The 21182-nt window shown below is 39.4% G+C and overlaps 1 protein-coding gene across 6 annotated transcripts in view; it reads left to right on the top strand.

The window, feature by feature from the left end:
* Positions 1 to 21182, top strand: part of RhoGAP19D (Rho GTPase activating protein at 19D) — a 661344-nt gene that overhangs the window by 629138 nt on the left and 11024 nt on the right. For all 6 annotated transcript variants that reach the window (XM_090374624.1, XM_090374649.1, XM_090374631.1 and 3 more), the window contains 2 exons: positions 3312 to 3453; positions 8997 to 9722. In XM_090374624.1, coding sequence (XP_090230750.1) covers positions 3312 to 3453; positions 8997 to 9722 — 868 coding nt within the window. The remainder of the gene's footprint in view (positions 1 to 3311; positions 3454 to 8996; positions 9723 to 21182) is intronic.

Consider the following 21182-nt stretch of genomic DNA (forward strand, 5'->3'; position numbering starts at 1 on the left):
TTTTATATATCACCTGGTTGTGGCGCATTATAGCCGTAGTCGCTAATGCACCAATAAAACCCAAGCAACAAACAAGCATTACTTTCTTTAACTGGTGACTCCATTATTTTACCTGGAACAGAAGTTAAACCAACAAGTCTGATTAGTTGTGACACCCTTTGATTCTCCTTTGCACACATCCAGTCTGCAGAGACCTCTCCTGAATCTGAAGATGCTCTCATAATCCACCCTAGATAACTTTTTATGTTCAACTTCAACAGTTCCTCTTCCACTGCAAACCGATGCTTGATAACATATTCATCATGTGAATGCAAAATACTCATTCAGTTTGTCAGCAACCTGAGCAGCATCATCAAGAGTCAAACCCTCGATATCAAGTGAAACCAATTTGATTCATTCCCTTCCTTCTAGAGTTTACACGAACAAAAAAAGTCTGCTGTTTTTATTGCATCCTTTGCCAAATATTTCTCGTAATCTGCCTTCCCTTGCCTAACCTCCCTTGTGATTTGATTACAGGCTAGCTTATATCTATCATAGGCTTCTGTATCACATGATAATTTATATGCTTCCCATGCATTTTTCTTCACTGCCACATCTGACATCCATTTAGGACCAAACCTTGAACAGTATTACTCAGTTGGAATGAAAAGCCTAATAGCTCACATGATTAATTCCTTGAATGCTTCCCATTTAGAATTTGCTAAGGTAACGTCATCTGTTGGTATCACTGTTACCAATTGTTGATCCTGTCACCTTTACAAAAGCAAAAATCCTTCCCAAATTTATTTACTATGTTTCTAACGTTGGTATACATAAAGGTATACATGCAACTGCTTTTTGCTATTAGTCACCCTAACACAGCCCATATATTTACTTGTTCCATGATTTTTTTTTTTTTTTTTTCCAAAGATAAAAGTTTTTGTTCCTCCTCTGTTGAACAATATGCAGGGCACTCCATGGAATCACAGGGAATGCCACTTTTGTGTGTTGTCAGTGCAGAGGGAGAGAAACGAGATTAAGTAAAAATTCAGAATTTTGAGTGCTTGAAGAAATGCAGGCTCTGTCATGCTGTGAAATCCATTGATGTAGAGACCTTATGTAAAGTATTTCAAATTTCTTCATAGGAAGCGCTATAGTTAAGAAACTTTTTTAGTTATCCTTTAAAAAATGTCACTTTTATTTTTGTATCTTATTTAGTTTTGAATAATAAATTTTTTAAGCTCCTATTATTTTGTAATAGTCTGCAGGGCTATATTCCCTATAATGCCTATGACAACAATAAAATAAATCTTTATTATTTTTATTGGAAATAAAGATTTATTTGACAATGACAATATTTGTAAAAGAATACGAGAAGTTTACCTCAATATGATATGTAGAACACTTCTGTATGATACTCTCCAGAAATTAAAACAAAAACAATTAAAAATCAATTTTTAATTGCGTTAATTGCATTTAATTGATTTTAATTATTTCTTACTGTAATGTAAGATTTTCAATTTTTAATTGTTTTCATTTTAATTTCTGGAGAGCATCATACGGAATTGTTCTACATATCATTCTTTTACAAATATTGATATCAACGTAGAACATATTGAGCATTATAGCTCTGGTTCATATATAAAATTGACAATGACAATGTAGCTTTTATTAACTAATTATAAATATTTGAAAATAATTATATTTTACTGATATATATGATGTATGATTTTGTTTCTTATAAAATTAACAAAAGCATAAAACAGTAAATACATTTTAACACTACATAAAATTTACTTTTCAAGCCTTAAGGCCAATGAAATGCATCACAGGTTGATCTTACTAGCATTCTCAATTGATAACATTGCCAATGACAAAAACCTCTTGTCTTTCATTATGGGCCACTGTTAAATTTTAATTAGTTTCAAATTTGAGAAACTCCTTTCAGTGGAACGATTACTGACAAAGCCAGTAAAATGCATAGCACTACCCATATATTTAAGAAAGTTTTGCTCATGTTTATATCATGGATGATCAAAAAAGATTCTTGTAGTAAATCTTTTTCAATAGGCAGCACAAAACAAAGATTTTTGAACTTGTTGCAGAGGTTGCTATCTTTGGATCAATATCATTCTGATATAAACAGAATAGACTTCTTATAAATTTATGCAACAAGTGGCTAAGTCTTTTGGTAGTTTTCCATGAAAATCCCATAGTAGTTAAGATTTTCAAGTTAAAACTGTCCTTTCAGAAAACCTGAATATTACCTCCGGCCTTACTGATTTGTCTTGTCCCTGATCATCAAACATTTTTTTGTCTACATTTTCTTGAAGATTCCTAAAAAGAAGTCAGCATCAGAGAGATTCTACAGTCTCTTTTGAAATATTAATAGGACCTTCGAACTTGTTATTTCTGATACCAAAAAGAAACATTACACTTGTTTGTAATGTCTATTTTTGGAGTACTTTCTTGAGAAGAAACTTTACAGCTGTGATATCTACTATTGGGTTTTGTTTCATTACAATATTTACTATGTACAGTAATAGAATTTGAAACTCGAAGTCCATTAATTGATTTATCAGGCACTGCTTCATTACTTTGTACAGTACAATATTTACTATGTACTGTATAGCTCCGTAGCCAGGTGGGAAGGAGCAGCAATGCATAGCAGACGCTTCTTGATTAGACCAGCGTTCGAGCCCATCACCACCAAATATGGAGGATGCGGAAAGGTCAAGGGAATGACCACCACATATTCACGGAGCAATATGGCCTTAGTTGCTAATGCTCCTAAAAACCAAACAACAACAATATAAGTACTGTATAGAATTAGAAATTCAAAGTCCATTAACTGATTTGCTTGGCACTATGCTTCGTGCCTAATACCAACATCCCCATGAATTGACTTAAGCATGATCCTACATAAAAAAATGAATGGGCGCATTATAGCCATAGTAACTTATGCGCCTTTAAACTTCCATAACAACAACAACAACTTAAGCATGGGGATGTTTGAGTTATGCTGTATGGGGTTCCATTGAATACCACTTAATATATAACAACTTTATTATAAAAATTGAGATTCAGAGTGCCCCTGATCAATTAATACCCAGAGCAATTGTCCCTTGTTTCCAGCCTTGCTCGTATATTATTCCATTTATTGATGAAAAATAAATAAATAAATATATCATAATTGTAATATTTGTCTTTTTTGTGACCTTTATCTGATTTAATATTCATTTTATTTCCTTTTTTAAATTCTGATAGGGAAATAATTGACATGATCATTTGTATATTTTTAATGAAATTTTTACAATATATCTATATTCCAGGCTGAATGGCTGTTTGGAGATAATGGAGAAAAATTTCCTGTCAATCTAGATGCAAATGAGAAAAGAATCAGTCAGCCTCTTCCAGTTACGCAATCTAGTGTATTACTTAATAATATCCATAAATTAGATGGTCCACATAGTGGTAAGTTTTAAAATTTAACTCCCTAGTTTGTTAAACAAATTATAACCTCTTTGTACATAACTTGAGTTAATGGATTAAGATGAATTATGCTTCTAATTACTACACTTTTGAAGCCCATTTAAAATTTTTGCAAATATTTTGTAATATTAATATTTTTGTGGTGCTTTTTTGACTTTTTGTTTCCCATATACTTTTAATACCTTTTAAAGCTTTACTGTTTCTTGAATGACATGTGCACACACACACACACACACACACACACACACACACACACACACACACACACACACACACACACACACACACACACACACACACACACTGCAAGAGAGGAATGCTGAGGAAAGATGTGCAGAAATTTTCTTTAGCCAGAGTTTTAATACTGTAACGTGCTCTTCAAAATAGTGATTAACATCTGCCTTTAATTAAAAATAAATAACTGGGGTTTAAATCTGATTATAGGGTTAACATGCTTAAATAAATAAATAACTGTATTCATTCAAGGAAGTGAACATTCAGATAGATATTCAAGCATACATACCCTGGATGGAAAAGACCAGAAGAAGTGTGAAATAATACAGAAAGGAGTTATAGTTAATATTACCACAGAAGGCTAATGTTACAAGCTTAACAGATTACAATGAATAACAGAGATGGTAATAGTATTTGCCGTATGGTGCAAGGAAGCCACAGGCTTTTGCTGCACTGGCTAAAAAAAAGAAACACACAAGAAGATAAGAAAATAAAAATTATCTGCTTCCCTTCTCACCCAGGTAACTAACTGGTTGACCTTTGAATTTATTCAAGCTGTCAGCATGAACTACCTGCAATTGTCAAAGCCACGTTATGTCAAGGATCTGGGTATATTCTTACCACGTGCACGCCATATCCAAAAATTTCATTACTTCATACAGCATGTCCCACCCACTTTTTTTACTATTGAATACACCATGAATTGTAAAACTAATAGTAAACTTATCTGTGAAAAGATCTAAACCTCCCAATTCATTTCACAAATATACGTAGTCTGAATTCTAATCTCAATGATGTCCATTTCCACTTGCAGTCTGCCAAACTCCAGTACTTTTTCTGACAGAATCTCAGTTATCAGTTAATTCAACTACTGCTCATCTCATTTGCCCAAATTATTCGCTGTACGATTCCTTTCGCCTCAAAGGTAGTTGTTGTTGTTATTTGGTTTTTAGCAGCATTAGCAACTAAGGCCATATTGCTCCGGGATATGCGGTGGTCATTCTCTGACTTTCCGCATCCTCCATATTTGGTGGTGGCGGGCTCGAACTCCGGTCTAATCAAGAAGCATGTGCTACGCACTGCTGCTCCTTCCCACCTGGCTACGGAGATGCCTCAAAGGTAGTACTTGTGCATATGTCCGTTCCAACATTCCCTGTTAGAGACTTGGTAATTTGGAATCTCCTCTTTTCTATCTTCTCTGGCTTAAAATCTCTCTACCTCGTTGTGTCAAATTCATCTGTTGTCTCTCCCGTTCTCCCAGCTCCACTAATCACTTGGAGCTCTTTGACTTCCTCTCTTTGCAACTTGGCTTTCTCCAGTCCAGCTTTCTTAACAGTGAGGTAATTTTCCTTGGTGATTTTAATGTTCACAACTCCAGCTGGTCGAGATGCTGAGGCTTTTGCAATTACTAATGACCTTGCACAGATTGTTCATTTACCTACAAGAATATCAGACAATCCTAATCATACAGCCAACACACTTGATCTTAGCATTAGCATTAGTAGAGGCATTTGATGCAAGAAAGCAAGCTTATGCAGCATCAGCCAAAAATAAATAAATAAAAAATAACCACTTCCACTTCACCCCTCTGTTCGTTCGAAATACCTGTCCAACTGAGCCTTAAACTTATTTAGGCTATCAACTTCCACGACAAGGGATGGAAGTCTGTTCCACCAACCAACCACCCGCTGACTAAAGGCAAATTTCCGCATATCTATCCTACATCTGTCTTTCCTCTATTTGAATTTATGCCCTCTCAGGTGATTATTCTGAGCAAGAGGAAGAATTCCATCAGCATTGAGCATGCTCAAACCATTCAAGGCTTTATACACCTCTATCAGATCACCTCACTGGTGCCTAGTCTCCAGACACTGTAATTTGCAAAACTTAAGCCTTTCTTCTTAAGAGCACCCCTTTGTTCCAGTCAGCTGGCTGATCATTTAGATTTTATCTGACAGAGATAATATATCTGACATTTTTAAATTTCTACAATCAATTAATTTATATAATTATATTTAAATAAGCTATTTTAGTTTATATGAAACTTTAAACTATTATTTTATCCATTATTTTAATTGGATTTCAGTTGATGTGGCAACCTATTTATAGGCTATCAAGGATGAGCATTTTGAGTTGGCACATTATGGACTAAAGATCAAATATCATATAACCAACTAACCAGCTACTAGGACATCCAGCTTGGTGCAGTGTGCATGGTTTACATATCTGAAATGATGCATCACTTGCTGCCAGGTCCTAACCATGGTCAAGTTTGTCTGATTCAATTTCACTGTATTTAATTATTTGTCTCACTACAGTTTCAGTCATTCTTTTCTCATCTATTTCAGGGTCCTTTGAGGGTCCACTTTTGTACACTCCTTCAAGAAGAGCAAGGGTCGACATAAATCTGACAGAAAGCTCTGAGGCCCACTGAAGTCTTACCTGATGGGGTATTCCTTTCAGAACTTTGTCCCAAACTTGCTTGTTAGGCACAGATGAGCCATCTTTTGGGAGAAGTATGGCAGGCAGATGCCATGTCTAATTAGATGGAGATGATTGTGGCAGTGACAAGACTGATGCTATAGTGGGTGTTTATGTGAGGGCCATTGGTGTTTCACAACCACTTGGTGTCAAAGCCAAGGTTTGGTGGGCTAGCAATATGCTGTCACTTCTGGAGCCAGCTCTCCCTTCCAGGTGTGGGTTAGTCATTTCCAGGTTAGGTTAATGAGATATGATCATTAGAGACTTTATATTGCAGTGCTGCTTCACATGTGTTGTAACTCTGTTGACAGGGCAGGCATGTTATTTGTGTTTTTCCCACACTCATTTGGAAACCAATGGGGGAGAGTCAGCTTATATCCTGCCATTATTGTGGGAGTTTTTCAAGGGTCTGTAATCCAAACCCAGATGGAGATTCCATCTAGAGTTTGTCTATTGCTTAAGAGTATATCCTTTATGGATCAGACAAATATCTTACCCTGCTGAATGTGCAGGGTAAGATATTGCTCTGATGTGCAGAGGCTAGTAGCTGATGCTGTCAGGTTAGGCTATTGGCCATTTGGGAGATATAAAAAGTGGGAGCAGAGCATCAGTAATTGTCTCTATGTGCTAGTTCCATAGTGTGAGGTGCCTCCGTAGCCAGGTGGGCAAGAGCAGCAGTACGTAGCACATGCTTCTTGATTAGACCGGGGTTCAAGCTCGTGAGCCACCAAATACGGAGGATGCGGAAAAGTCAGGGAATGACTATCCCCGGAGCAATATGGCCTTAGTTGCTAATGCTCCTAAAAACCAAATAACAACAACCATAGTGTGAACCCTTCATATTTAATATGGACAACTCTTTTTACTTTATAATCATTCTCCATCTCACCATTGCAATACAGGTGGTGACAAAGAGATTTTTTCAGTTTTTCTCCTTTTTCTTTTCTTTTTTTAATTTTCCAAATTGTTGCTTATTTTCGTTAACAGATTTACTGTCAGACATGCAGTGGTAATCTGATCTAACTTGCAAAACAAACATGCAATAAAAACGTTTTTCACTGTAAATTGTGATATTTCATCAGACTTATGTGGTGCAAAGCTAATTAACAATGTATTTCGGTGAGATTCCAAAGATATACACCATTTAATATTTCAGAATAAATGGTGTAGTAGCAGTAGCAAACAATGCAAGGACACAAACTTATACAGCATCACCAAAAAATAATAATAAACATTAAAATAAAATAAAATAAATACTCATATCATCCAATAATACATCTAATTCTTCTTTAAATTTATTCAAACTAACACCTTCCACAATACCAGTTGATAGCTTGTTCCAATAATCAGCCTCTCTGGCTGAAATAAAATTTTTGCACAGCAGTCCTGCAGTCATCCTTTTCAATTTCACTTTATATTTCCTTATACACTTCAGTCAGGTCTCTTTGCAAGTGCCTAGTTTCCAAGTGTTGCAATTTGCAGAATCGGTCTTTTGTGGTTGCTCTTCTCTGAACCAATTCCAAGAGAGATCCACATAAATGATTTACTAAAACCAGGAAAGGATTTTCTCTAATTCAGAACTACAGACAAATACCATTGACAAACTGTTTGGGCAAAATCTTTGAAAAGATGGTGCATAAGAGATTCATCTAAAGCAGCTAGCAGATAGGCAGTATATAATCAGCAATAAGATCTCCAAATTAAACCAGAATTTTGATATTGAAACTCATGTATTCATCATAATACTTGCAAGTATTATGATGAATCATGTATCTTGCATGTAATTTGCATCATGTATTCAACTCATAATACTTGCAAGGATCCAAATGACACACACCTAACTCGTGTATCTACTTACACAGGAAGATTACCATGTTCTCCCGTTGTCACACTCAGCTTACTACCACATATATTATTTTTAACTGTTTTCTATAAACAACACTTCAGACAACATTTTCATCCCTCATTTAAGAATAAGGTCAAAGCCTTTGCAGCATATATTCCAGGATATACAGTATATAGGATATTTATTTATTTTTGAAACTTATACAAAGCTTTAGTCAAATGTGACAAACAATACTGTAGTAAATCTATATCATGCATAGGAAAACTGAGATGCACAGTAACTAGTGAACCCATATGTGCACATTACTGTGCATGATATAGTAAATCTATATCATGCACAGTAACTAGTGAATCAAGTTTGAGCACCCACTGAAATTATAAATTCCACACATTTTAGAATTGTTTTTGTTTAAAATCTGATCAAAACCAAATTAAAATGTATGTGCATAGTAAGCAGTGCCCAAAAAGAATTTAATATTAAGCAAAGCAAACCACATTTACAGTACATACAAGACCATAGGATATCCCAATCAGGGTACTGTATTTCTTTTTCAATGCGACCTTGAAACAAGATATTCATTTCCACTCATATTATAAACACTACTTATTTAGTATATTGTTTATAATTACAGTCACCTATGTTAGAACCATGTCCCACCTTTTGTCAGAACTCATGAACAAATGTTGAGAGTGGAAGGATTTATTTTGATTTACCATCTTATAAGAAGTGAAGTAGGCTCTGCTGTTATATAAATAAAAAATAATTATATAGTTATTTTACCTAGCTGCAATGACTTTTTAGAAAATTCCAACTGCTGCTGTGAATTCAAACTGTGATTGTGGGATATATCACATTATATAAATCAATTTTTAGTATTTATACATTGCACCACTATATGTAGATATTAAAACTGTAGTTTAAAAACTTATAAAAAAACATAACTATAAGGTTATTTTAATTCTAGGTGGAGTACAAGATATTATACCACGTGAGATATTCACATCATTTATGAGTGCAGCCAACAGAAGGATGTGGCACAGACAAAGAAAAGCAGCAGCAAATGAAGTGGATATTGCTAGTAAAAGAATGGGTATGATACAAGACAGCAATACTGAAAATTTTTTTACAAATGAGAGAATTTCATTTGATAAGAATCATACTGAACATTTTCAAGCTGTTACCAGCTGCTCTCCAAGTGGTGAAACTAATGCCGAATTGTCATCTATGAGTAGCTATGGTAGCTGCAATAGCCTTCTATCTGGATCATCTGTCCCTCTTCCCAACCATATTCAGTACTCTTTTGAGAATCAAAATGATATGTCATTTGAAAATGTGAAACACAGGACTCAAGCTTCTATATCACATGCAGATTACCCTGTTTCTCCTCCAGAAACAGTGGGGGATGAAGTGATAGTTAGGACCTATAATGAAGTTAGTGCAATCACTCAAGAACGAATACGTAATTTTGAAAAAGAAACTAAAGCTCTTTTACAGAGAGACACACAGCATCGGCAAAAACATTCTTCAAGGGGTAGGGTGGAGTGGGAACAAATAGAGAAAGAATGGCAAAAGGCAAAATTGGAATTAGAGCAGGAAGATCTTCTAGATCATCTAGCAGATGATCCTTCCTTCCTCTCCTACTTGCTTAGAAGAGGAGAAGAACAAACTGTTTCACCAGTCAGGACCATAAGTAAGTATGAATACATAATCATATTTGTAATCTGTAGTTTGTTTCTTTAATTTTTTTTTTAAACTACTTTGCTATTCAGATACAGCAAATCAAAACAAATCATACTAAAAATGTACAAGTTAGTGCATTTGCATCATAAGTATGTCTCATATTGTGAATACCTTCACAACAAGTTGCCATGATATTGCATTACCTTGAATAAGTAATGCTTCACCATAGGAGAAGACTATTGTTACTTATTCTCATTTATTAATGTGGCTAAATAATGAATTTATGATAATTGGAGACTGAAAATTAATTTTTTACAGGTAACCCTCATATAACACGGTAGTTTGGTTCCTACAAAATCTCATGTAATGCAAAACCGTGTTAAACAGGACTAAGAACCAGTACAAAAGGGGGAGGGGTTACATTCCAAAAGCTAACAAAAATACACCTTTTTTTTTTTATAACTATTAGAAACTTAATTTTTATAATAGTAACTTAAATAGTAATGACTGAACAAACATCTTACCTTACAAACTGTGATACTTATACGTCAGATAATTTACGTTCATTTAATTTTCTTCCTCTTCATCGCTGCTAAGCACAATCTCTTCTGCAGCATCTAGATTTTGTGTACCTTCTGCTCTGTTTAAAAGTCACTAACTGCACACTTCGAAGTCACAATTTTTTATGGTCAAACAATCTCAAGTTCAATAGCACAGAACTTAAGGGGTCTCCCAACAAATGCCATGCATGTCCCATCTCTCCTAAAGTTACTAGAGAACCACTGTCAGATAGGTGGTGACATCTTAGCTTTCCTGACATCTCTGCTGCATACATAACTGAATAGTGAAACTGTCTACAGATAACACCCAATACTGCAAAGTAATATCAGTTGGAGTCCCGCAAGGGGCAGTACCGTCCGGCCTCCTCTTAACTGCCCTTTTGTTGTTTGTTATTTGGTTTTTAGGAGCATTAGCAACTAAGGCCATATTGCTCCGGGTATATGCGGTGGTCATTCCCTGACCTTTCCGCATCCTCTGTATTTGGTGATCACGGGCTCGAACCCTGGTCTAATCAAGAAGTGTAAAGTGTGTTTAGGGTCAAACGGCACAAGGGGTTCCCCCCATCTCTGCGTAGTTTACATTGTGGGTGAACCAGTTGACTGGAAAAGCCAGAGATTTAAAAGTGTATGGACTTTGTATATGTGTGATGCCTTGTACCGTTGTTCATCTGGTCATTTAGCCGCTGGGCCCCTACTGAGGCCCAATGTTGTCCCACTTACGCCCCATGGAGGCAGACCAGGAACCCAGTAGTCTGTTTCACTCTGGCAGGTCCTGCCACTTAATTTCCTGAGATTTCGGCGGCTAGGACCTAAAAAAAAAAAAAAAAAAAAAAAAAAAAAAGAAAGAAAGAAACACGTCGACGTATGGGGTAGAATTGCTTAGTTTTGCTAGGCCAAGTTATGGGCGTAAGGTAATTTAGATATGTTAAGTTTTTGGTATGTAGGGCTTTCGCTAGCGTATAGATAGAGAGGGGGGGAGGCAGAAGGCTGGGGGGAGAAAGACAGAAATATGGGGCCAAGAGAGTAGGTAGCCCCAGTTTTCAGTGGGACATGCCCATGTCCCACCAGAGTAGAAGATATAGGGTGGAGAGGACAAAAATGTCCCCCCAAGGAAGTAGGTATAAAGGTGAAGGGGGCTAGAGTGCCCTCTTCAGGTTGCCATATGGCTATTGGCAGCTATTGTTTCAAGTTTCTTTACTCATGGGGCAAGCTCCGTCCTTGTGCTTGTGTCCCTCATCTTTAGTTGCAGCCTTTACATTGTGCTGGCTGGTGTCTCAATAGTGGTACTTGATGTCAGTCATTGTAGATGGTGATTAATGTCCTTCGCCTGATGAAGAGGTCTTGTGCGAACTGGGATAATGCTCTATATTCATCCTCAGTATCTATGAAATGGGATTCCAATCCTTTTGGTAGGTATCTTATTTTTGTTATAAGTACCCCTCTGAGGTCTTCATATTGTGGGCACTCGTACACTATGTGATTCCAGCTTTCTGTCTCCCGCACGTACAGTTTGGGTCCTCAGTGAGTCCGAATCCGTGCAGTTTCTCATTGTAGGGTCCGTGTCCTGTTATTAGAGATGTCAAATGGTACCCAGGGAAGTACCAGGTCGGCTGTTTTGGGTAGATTTTCTGGAGGTCAAGTAGATATCTTCTGGTTATCTCACCCTTGGTGGTCTCCGTCCATCTTCTCTGCCATAATTTTAGCAGGTGGTTATGTAATCTAGTTTTTTCCATTTTTAGGTTGTTCGCTGGGTCAGTTGTGTAGTCCAGATGTGTGGCCGCCACTCCCCTGGATAGCAAGTATAGCAGACCTGTGCGAACGACCTCCAGGTCCAAAGGAAGCGCTCCAGCGAGTACCTGTAGTGCTGGAGTACTCGCTGTACTACACGCATGCGTCGTAGTTAAGGTAATTACGAGTATGGTCCTTTGGATCATGTCCAGAGTTCTTCTATTCACTGCCAGTGCAGTTTTTGGGAACCAAATTGCTGAGGCGTAAGTAATTGCTGGGAGAAACGTTGTCCTGTAATATAGCGTCAGGGCTCTTTTTTTGAGTCCTCAATCTTTCCTAGTAACTCTGGCTACCAGTGCAGAATAGCTCCTGATTTTTTTTCTTATGTACTTTAGGTGCAGCTGGAACGAGAGGTTGTTGTCCAGTACCACGCCTAGGTACTTAAGTTGGTTTACAAACTTAATGGTGACATTGTCAATTTTTATTTGCGGTGGTCGTCGCAATTGCAGGGTTCCTTTAAGCAGGATTGAAGAGGTCTTTATGGGTGAAATTGTTAGCTGGTGTTTTGCGGCCCATTGCTGGAGTTGCTGCAGTGCTTGGTTTGCTTGGGTTTCCAACTGGGCCCGGGAATCTGCTCCCATGGTCAATATCAGGTCATCAGCGAATGCTTGTGTCCTGACGGGTCCCAGATCCATCACTAAGAACTCATCTAACACCATATTCCACAGGAGTGGTCCCAGCACCAACCCCTGCGGACAGCCTCTGTGCACTTCTCTTGTGACCTTATGGTATTCTACATTGATCTCCACTCTTCTATGTGATAAATAGTTTTCCATGATCTTGAATAGGTTTGTTGGCACCCATGCCTCCCTCAACCTCGCCAGGACGCTTGGCCACCAAAGTGAGTCAAACGCCCCAGCAAAGTCAACCAAGATGAGAAGCAGGTACTTGTTTCTACATTCTTGTACCGTCCTGAGTAGGTTTCCCAGTGCGTCCACTGTCGAGGTTCCTGGCTTGAAGCCATACTGATTCGCGGCATGGAGTCCAGCTTTTCCATAGTGAGCAATTATTCTTCTATGAAGTAGTCTTTCGAATACTTTACTTACCACCGAGAGCAGTGCGATGGGTCGATATGCATCTGGGCTTTCTGGGTTTTTTTGGAATTAGTTTTAAGTTGGCCGTTTTCCATGCCTTTGGAAAGTGGCCGGCTTCCAGGCATCTGTTGTATAGGGTGAGCAATAGGTACGGTACGTATTCAACAGTTTTCTTTAAGATTTCAGGCTCAATCATGTCGAGACCTGGGCATTTCTTGCTTCTTACTCGACTACCTGCCACGCTGAGCTCGTCATTGGTAAAGGGGGGCTCCATTGCTTGATTGGTGTAACTGGCATTGCTCTCGCATATTTCGCTCTGTGCTGGTAGTATCGGCATCGCTGGTTTCTGGTAGATTGTGTCCAGTATATTGTCCATCGACTGCTCCCAGGTCGTGGTAAGGTTTCCCTGCCGGGTCCTGGTGGTGGCATTCACCTCCCCTCTGGGCATTTTGTTGGTGGTTACCTTGTAGACTAGGCCCTAGGGGTTAGTGTTTCCTTCTGTGGATACTAAGAGCTCCCAAGAGCGTCTTTTGCTCTTCTTAATGGCATCAGTGTAGCGGTTTCTTATCTCCCTATATTGTTGTCTCAGGACTTCGACTTCGTTTGCAGGCCATGATCTGCGGGCCCTCTGAAAGTCCTTCCTTGCTTTTATCGTTTGCCGCTGGAGCATGCAATTTCTCGAGTCCACCAGGGTACTGCTCCCAGTTGGGGGTGTTTTTTTATTATTGCTTGGTTACTGATAGTTGTCATCAGTTCCGTAGTAACTTTCTGCAGGTCGTCCGGGCTGTTCAATGGGTTCAGGGTTAGTGGGTTACTGTTGATCGCTGTGGTCAGTAGTTCTTTGAATAGCAGCCAGTCCGCTTTGGCAACTGCATATCAATGGCATCGTTGGTTGATTGTTGTTGCTCTTGTCATTGTTCTTGTTATTGTGCAAGTTATAACTCGGTGATCCGAGGTGGTCCAGGCTTCCTCCACCCTCCAGTCGGCCACGTGGTTCGCCAGGTTCCTAGTGGCTAAGGATATGTTGATTGTGGCCTCCCAGAGGGTGTTACAGAATGTCGGTAACTGGTGTGGCTGGGTTAGGACCGCTAACTGTGATCCTGTCAGGTAATTCTCAAGCTGCTGTCTGTTTGCTGTCCCTTTTCTATCATCTGTAGCGCTATACCATAGCGGGGAGCGGCAGTTTACCTCCGTGCCTATTATGATTCTTTCGTTTGGCAGGATGTTTTGTAGGTAGCGTAGGTAGTTGATGGCGATCTCTATTTCTTGTCCCGGTCTACTGAATAGAGCCACCACGTAGAGGGAACCCAGTGCTGTGATGAGTTGGGCACAGGCTGCCCAAGCCGTGCATAGTTGCGTTATTCTTGTTGCGGTAATATTCTTGTTTCTGATCAATACCGCCGCCCACGGGGTGTCTTCTTCTGTGTGGATCACTTTATATTGTAATGGGTAGCCCGCCACCCGCCTTGCATGGACATACGACTCCTGTAATATAATAACGTCTATGTTCTCTACATCGGCCTTGACCCGAATCTGGTCAGCCACCGCTTTTGCTCGCTGGGCATTTGTTTGTATTATTTTGATCATGGTTGTGTTATATTTCTTAATGTTTGTACCCATAATCGATTCTGTTTTGGTAGGTGCTATTGGCTTTTAAATAGATTGGGCAGTTAGGATCCCTGATTGAGTGTGTATATTCGAGTTTCATTGTTTTACAATTTGCGCATGTGGCTTCCTTGTCTTTGTGTGGGCATTCTTTATATTCGTGGCCCTTTTCAGTGCAATGTCCGCATGTTGGGACTGTCTGGGAACAGATGTGGCTGGAGTGGCCGAACTTACAGCATCTAAAGCATTTCGGTACTGCCACCCGCTCACGAAAACGATAGCTTCCCCATTCTATGTAGACCCTTGTCCGGTCCTTTAGGACTTGCCACGCTTCCAGGATTAGTTCCACACTCCAGCTGTTTTTTAAGCCTCCTCTCGCCTCTATGTGGAACTTTGGTGTTATCACTTCTTGCGGCTGCTTGTCCGGGATCTCGCGTTGGAGGTTTCTGTGGTAAAGTTCTTCAGCTATCTGGGTGGCTGTAATTTCTGGGCTAATGTCATAAATTAATATATTTGGTACCTTCCTTTTGGGCGGCTGGGCCGTTAATCCAAGGGCTTCAATCTTGGGGTTTTCAATGATGCTCTGGATTTCTTGCCTCGTCTCTGTCTCTATTACCAGTCTCTCATCTTTCTCATCCCTTTTATTCGTGTTAGCTTCAGGTCTTCCTTCATGTTATTTATTACTTTTGCTTTGAGGTCTTCGCTTGTGGGAATTTTTCCTGTTTGTTTCGGTCTAAGTATCACCAGGTTTGGTGTTGTTAGGAGCGTCTTCCTCTTCTGGTGCGTTGTTATTGTCTGGTGCATTGTTGTCTGTTGCGTCTCCATTGGGGTCCTCAGCGCTTCTGAATATGTCGGGGTGCGCTGTGGCATTTGTCTTGCCCCGCATTTGATGTAGCCGTGTGATGGCTCTCTCGTTTTCAACATGTGTGTCATGCAGGATTGTCTCCATCTTGTGAAAGATGGTGACAATCTGTGATCTCAGGCCAGACGATATCCTACTGGGATTCTCCTTAAAAATGGTTTCGAGGGCCGTTTTCAGAAGGAGAGTTTTCTCGTATATGGAGCCTTCTGGTATGGTATGGTCCAGACATAGTTCTTGTTGTTTTTCATCATTTCTTTCTTTTTGCGATGCATTGGCTTCTGGCTGTTCCTTTGTTTCAACCCAAGATCGTGTTTCGCGTTCCGGTTCGGGAACCAATCGCTTGCTGTTTTCCGCTTGGTTGGGGGGTCCCAGGTCGGGTGTCCTCTATATCCTCCAATTGATCAATAATGATGGGATCATCATTTTGTGTCTCTGTCAGGGAGTGTTTGTGCTTGTCTTTCCCCTCCATATCCGTGGATTCTGGATTACCGGGACTGTTCGGGTGGGTGTATTTGAAGGCACACAGTAGACTGTGGAAGTTTTGGGTCTCCCCACAGCACTTGGAGCGGGGGGGGGGACGCCGGATATATAAATTCTCCTAAAAGGACGGGACTACTTTCCCAGCGGGATATCTAGTAGCGGCGAAGATGTTCATGGCATTCAGGTTTCTGGTAGAAGCACAGGTGCGAAGATAGCCTCTCTCTCTCTCTCCGTGGAGAGTTTATGGTGGGGGGGGAAACGCCGGATATCGAAATGCTCCTAAAAGGACGGGACTACTTTCCCAGCGGGATATCTAGTAGCGGCGAAGACGTTCATGGCATTCAGGTTTCTGGTAGAAGCACAGGTGCGAAGATAGCCTCTCTCTCTCTCTCCATGGAGAGTTTATGGTAGGGGGGGAACGCCGGATATCGAAATGCTCCTAAAAGGAATCAAGAAGTGTGAGCTATGCACTGCTGCACCTGGCTACGGAGGCACCTTGCATTGCTTCACTGTAACCTAAGAACCAAATACCCTATTATATATGCCAATGACCTAATAAAGATACTCAAGCCAATTAAGGCAAACCAAGACCCTCACCAAATCTCAGAAGAGCTAAAATCCACTCTAGCAGCAATATCTAACTACCTCAAGCAATTTGGTCTATACATCAATCCAGAGAAATCAGAAGTCGTGGCTTTCTCGCTAAAACAAAACCCAACAAAAATCTATCCGGCCCTCAGTGGAGCTTCTATCCCGCTTGTTCAAAATCACACTGACCTACGAATCAGATTCGACCCAAAACTTCTATTCAGCCAACATGTAGATATGGTTGTCACAAAGGCCGCTAGACGAAGATGGCTATGCAAGCAGCGTCTTCAACATGTGACACACAAAACCACCATTGTCAATACATTTCAACAATTGTTTATCCTCCACTTCTCAATGCAGAGATCTGGGCATCTTCATCTCCCTTTACCACCAAACCAGTGTTCTCCTCCGAGTATTGGCTCCTGAAATGGGCTTGCACAAGCTCAGCCTACCACCCCAGCTCCAAACCACCGCTATGGGCAGCACACTCAACATCCCAGGGCTCACGTGGCTCATTGATAAATGAAGAATCGTCATTACTGGTCTCATCTCTTCTCCCTCCTTCTGGGATAACTGTGCATGGAGGATTGCAGTGGAGCATCTGCAAGCAAGTCCACAGCTATTCACTCTTCAAATATGCCTTCACCTGTTGGACCAGTTCCTTCCTCAGCAGATCTTATCAGGCATCCAAGATCTAGATGTCAATTTAAAAAAAGTTTACTCAAGATCGACATTATAGAAAATGAATATTCTGTAGTGGATGGCCCAGGCCACCAACATTATAACCCAAGTCCTGATTTATTCTCTTATTCAATTTCAATGTATATAATTATGCTATTTGATGTACAGTATATTCTTAATTTGTGTATTTTGGGACTAATATTCTATACTCTCACTTAATGAATAAATAAATAAATAATACTTTATTTAACTTATTTATTATTATTGTACTCTTAATTTTTTGGTTTATTCAGGCAACTTTGTCTTCACATTACATTGTTAACACATTACATTACATTGGCCACTGTGCCGTGATGGGCAGTTGCAACTGCGCCACTATGTACATCACTATCTCAGTGTTGCATTAAAGATTTCTCTAAAATACAGTGGGGACCCCGCTTTAAAGATATAAAACACAAATTTAACTTCCTTACCTTACCAATTAACAAAGTTAAATGATACGTGAAAATTAGAAGAATATTTTCCAGTTAGAAAAATAAAAATAAATTTACGCTTATGTACATAGCTTAATTAATACATACTGTAATATGTACATACTAATTGATATTTCTGTTCACTGACTTTTTTTTTTTTTTTTTTTTTGGTTGTAAAATTCGAAACAGTAAAAATTATAAGTAATTAATAACAAAGAACGTGGCATGCACAAGTGAGATATGGAGTAATGAGTTTCTGAAAAATTATTTGTTTTTGACGTTAAAAACACTAAACTGGAAAATATACTTCCAATTTTCACATAACATTTAATTTTGTTAATTGGTAAGATAATGAAGTTACATTTGTGCTTTATATCTTTAAAGCAAGGTCCCACTAAAATACTAAGATAGTGACGTACATAGCGGCACAGTGGCCAATGAAATGTGAACAATGTAATGCGAAGACAAAATTGCCTGAATAAACCAAAAATACAAAGTGATACGCTTAAATAGAAAGGGTGCAAGAATATATGCTGATGCTATCGAGGCAGTGTTAGGTGGGTCGGAAAACTGCTAGATTCAGGTGATTTTTAGACTAAAAGATTAATGGTATCCACAGGCAGAGGCGAAAGTGATTCTTGCACTGCTTCTACTGTAATGAGCAGCAGCCTAGGACCAAGTTGCTGGGGGCTTCAGAAGCTGCTGGGAGTCATCGTGGAACAAGTAAATACATGGCCTGTGTTAGGTTAACTAAGAGTAAGAACAAGTGCATGTATACTTGCATGTACACTAATGCTAGAAGTATAAATTGATGAATTTGAAGTGCTGATCAAGGCATCAAAGACAGATATTGTTGGGATATCTCAGAGACATGGTGTCACACAGATATAAGCATCACAGAATTGGAATTTGGGGATTACAATGTGTACAGCAAGGACAGACAGGGTAGAAAGGGAGGAGGGGTTATGCTGTTAGTTAAGAAACACATAAAATCTAAGGAAGTTCATCCAGTTGACATGGGTGGACAGTGCAATGTTGAGTCTGTTTGGTGTGACATAAACACTGGGAAAGGGAAAATGAGAGTAGGAGTATGTTATAGGCCTAATGACTCTGATGAGTACAATGAGTAGTTGTGCAGAGAAATACAGGGCGATTCCAAATTATTGTTGGGGTTTCCGTGGCCTATAATTTTCAAACCGGAAACAACAAAATAAAACTGCTTACGGAATACGAAAGTGTAACTCAAAAAGTTTTATTTGGCAACACTGTACTCGCCACATTGATGTCTGGAAGATATTGACGCATTACTTCAAAATGGCAACTGTTCAAGAGAAGGCAATGTGCGTACTTTGGTGGCACCTCCATAGCCAGGTGGGCAGGAGCAGCAGTGCATAGCACACGCTTCTTGATTAGACTGGGGTTCAAGCTCGTGACCACCAAATATGGAGGATGCGGAAAGGTCAGGAAATGACCACCGCATATCCCCAGAGCAATGTGGCCTTAGTTGCTAATGCTCCTAAAAACCTAACAACAACAACAACAATGTACTTTGGCTTTTCGAAACAAAGTCCGTTATCACAACGCAACATTGTTACAGAACTCGGTATGGAAAATATCCACCTTCAGTTAATGCTAACTGACGTTGGTTGAAGCAGTTTCAAGAGACTGGTAGTATTCTGCCCAACGAAAAGGAGCGGAAAGACCGAGCCCTTTGCAGGAAGATGTTGATCGAATCCACGAAGCCCACAAAAATCAACTTCACCTCCATGCCTACAAACTGCAGATTGTGTAGGCTTTAAAGCCAAACGATAAACCCCGCCATTTTCAATTTGCCCAAGACATTATGCAACATTGAAGCTGATGAAAATTACCTTCGGAAATGGAGATTTAGTGATGAAGCAACGTTTTATGTATCAGGGAGAGTAAATTGTTATAATTCCAGAATATGAGGATCAGAAAACCTTCACGCTGTTCGAGAATTCAAGAGATAGTCCAAAGGTCAAAGTCTGGTGTGCTTTGTCATGTTTGGAAGTTTTGGGACCCTTTTTCTTTGTGGAAAAAACAGTGACACCGGTATCTCCAGTTGGAAAATCATCAGCCAGATGATCTAGCAAGATGGTGCACCGCTACATTGGGCTCTTATTGTCCGAGAATTTCTTGAAATGGATTTTTCTGGGCACTGGGTTGGGCGTAGTGGACCGATTCCGTGGCCTCTGCGCTCACCCAATCTTACACCGCTTGATTTCTTCCTGTGGGGATATGTGAAGGACATTGTGTACAAGATCCTTTGTGACCTGCCTTGAAACTGAAGCTCAGAATTGTTGCTGCAATCGAAACAATTACAATGCAAATGCCGGAGAACACTTGCAGTAAAATTGAATATCGCTTGGACTTCTTACATGCCACGAAAGGCCCGCATGTTGAAGTTGTTTAGCATTCTGCTGTATTGATTCTATAGATAATAAAACTTTTTGAGTTACACTTTCATATTCCATAAGCAGTTTTATTTTGTTGAAAATTATAGGCCACGGAAACTCTGACAATAATTTTGAATCACCCTGTAGAATGGGCCAGTAAATCAAAATGTCTTGTAATGGGGGATGGATTTTAACTTTCCAGATATTGACTGGAACTTGTGGGTTGGTCACTTGCACGCTAGCAAGACTTTTGTGGATTTATTGGAGGATTGTTTTCTATGGCAACATGTTCAGGGGGCAACCAGAGGAAGTAATACCCCTGATCTGATTATCAGCTGGATTATTCATGCATTAAGAATTTGCGGATAAAGGAACCACTAGATGACAGTGATCACAGTGTACTGATGTGGGATTTACTTAAAGATGTAACTAACATCAAGGGTAAAGGGAAGCGTTTTTGTTTTCATAAAGGTGACTACAGTGGTCTCAGACCGTTTTTTAATTCTATAGAGTAGGATCAACTGATGGCGTTACCAACGATGAGTTTTAAATGGTAAGCCTTTGGGGACTTAATCTTTGAGGGTACTAGGCTTTCCATACAAACTAAGAAATACTGTTCAAAATTCAGACCTAAATGGACGTCAGATGAATTAATAAGGCTCATGGCAGAGAAGAAAATTGCATGGGATGCATACAAATTATCAGGTGACACAGAAGCCTACGGCAGATTATGAGAAATCTTTGGCAAAGGATGCAAAGAAAAACAGCAAAGAATTCTTTACTTTTACAGCAAAGAAAACTCTAGAAGAAAAACGATGAATCAGATTGGTCCACTTAACATAGATGGTCCGACTATTAATGATCCTGCTCAAGTAGCTGATAAACTGAATGAGTATTTTACATCTACATTCACACATGAGGAGTTATTCAACGAGGGGAATACCTGAAGTTTATCAAACTCTAACAGGGAGCTAAGTGATTT

The sequence above is a fragment of the Mastigoproctus giganteus genome, chromosome 1 (assembly GCF_048544385.1).
Source record: "Mastigoproctus giganteus isolate SK-2022 chromosome 1, ASM4854438v1, whole genome shotgun sequence".
NCBI lineage: Eukaryota > Metazoa > Arthropoda > Arachnida > Uropygi > Thelyphonidae > Mastigoproctus > Mastigoproctus giganteus.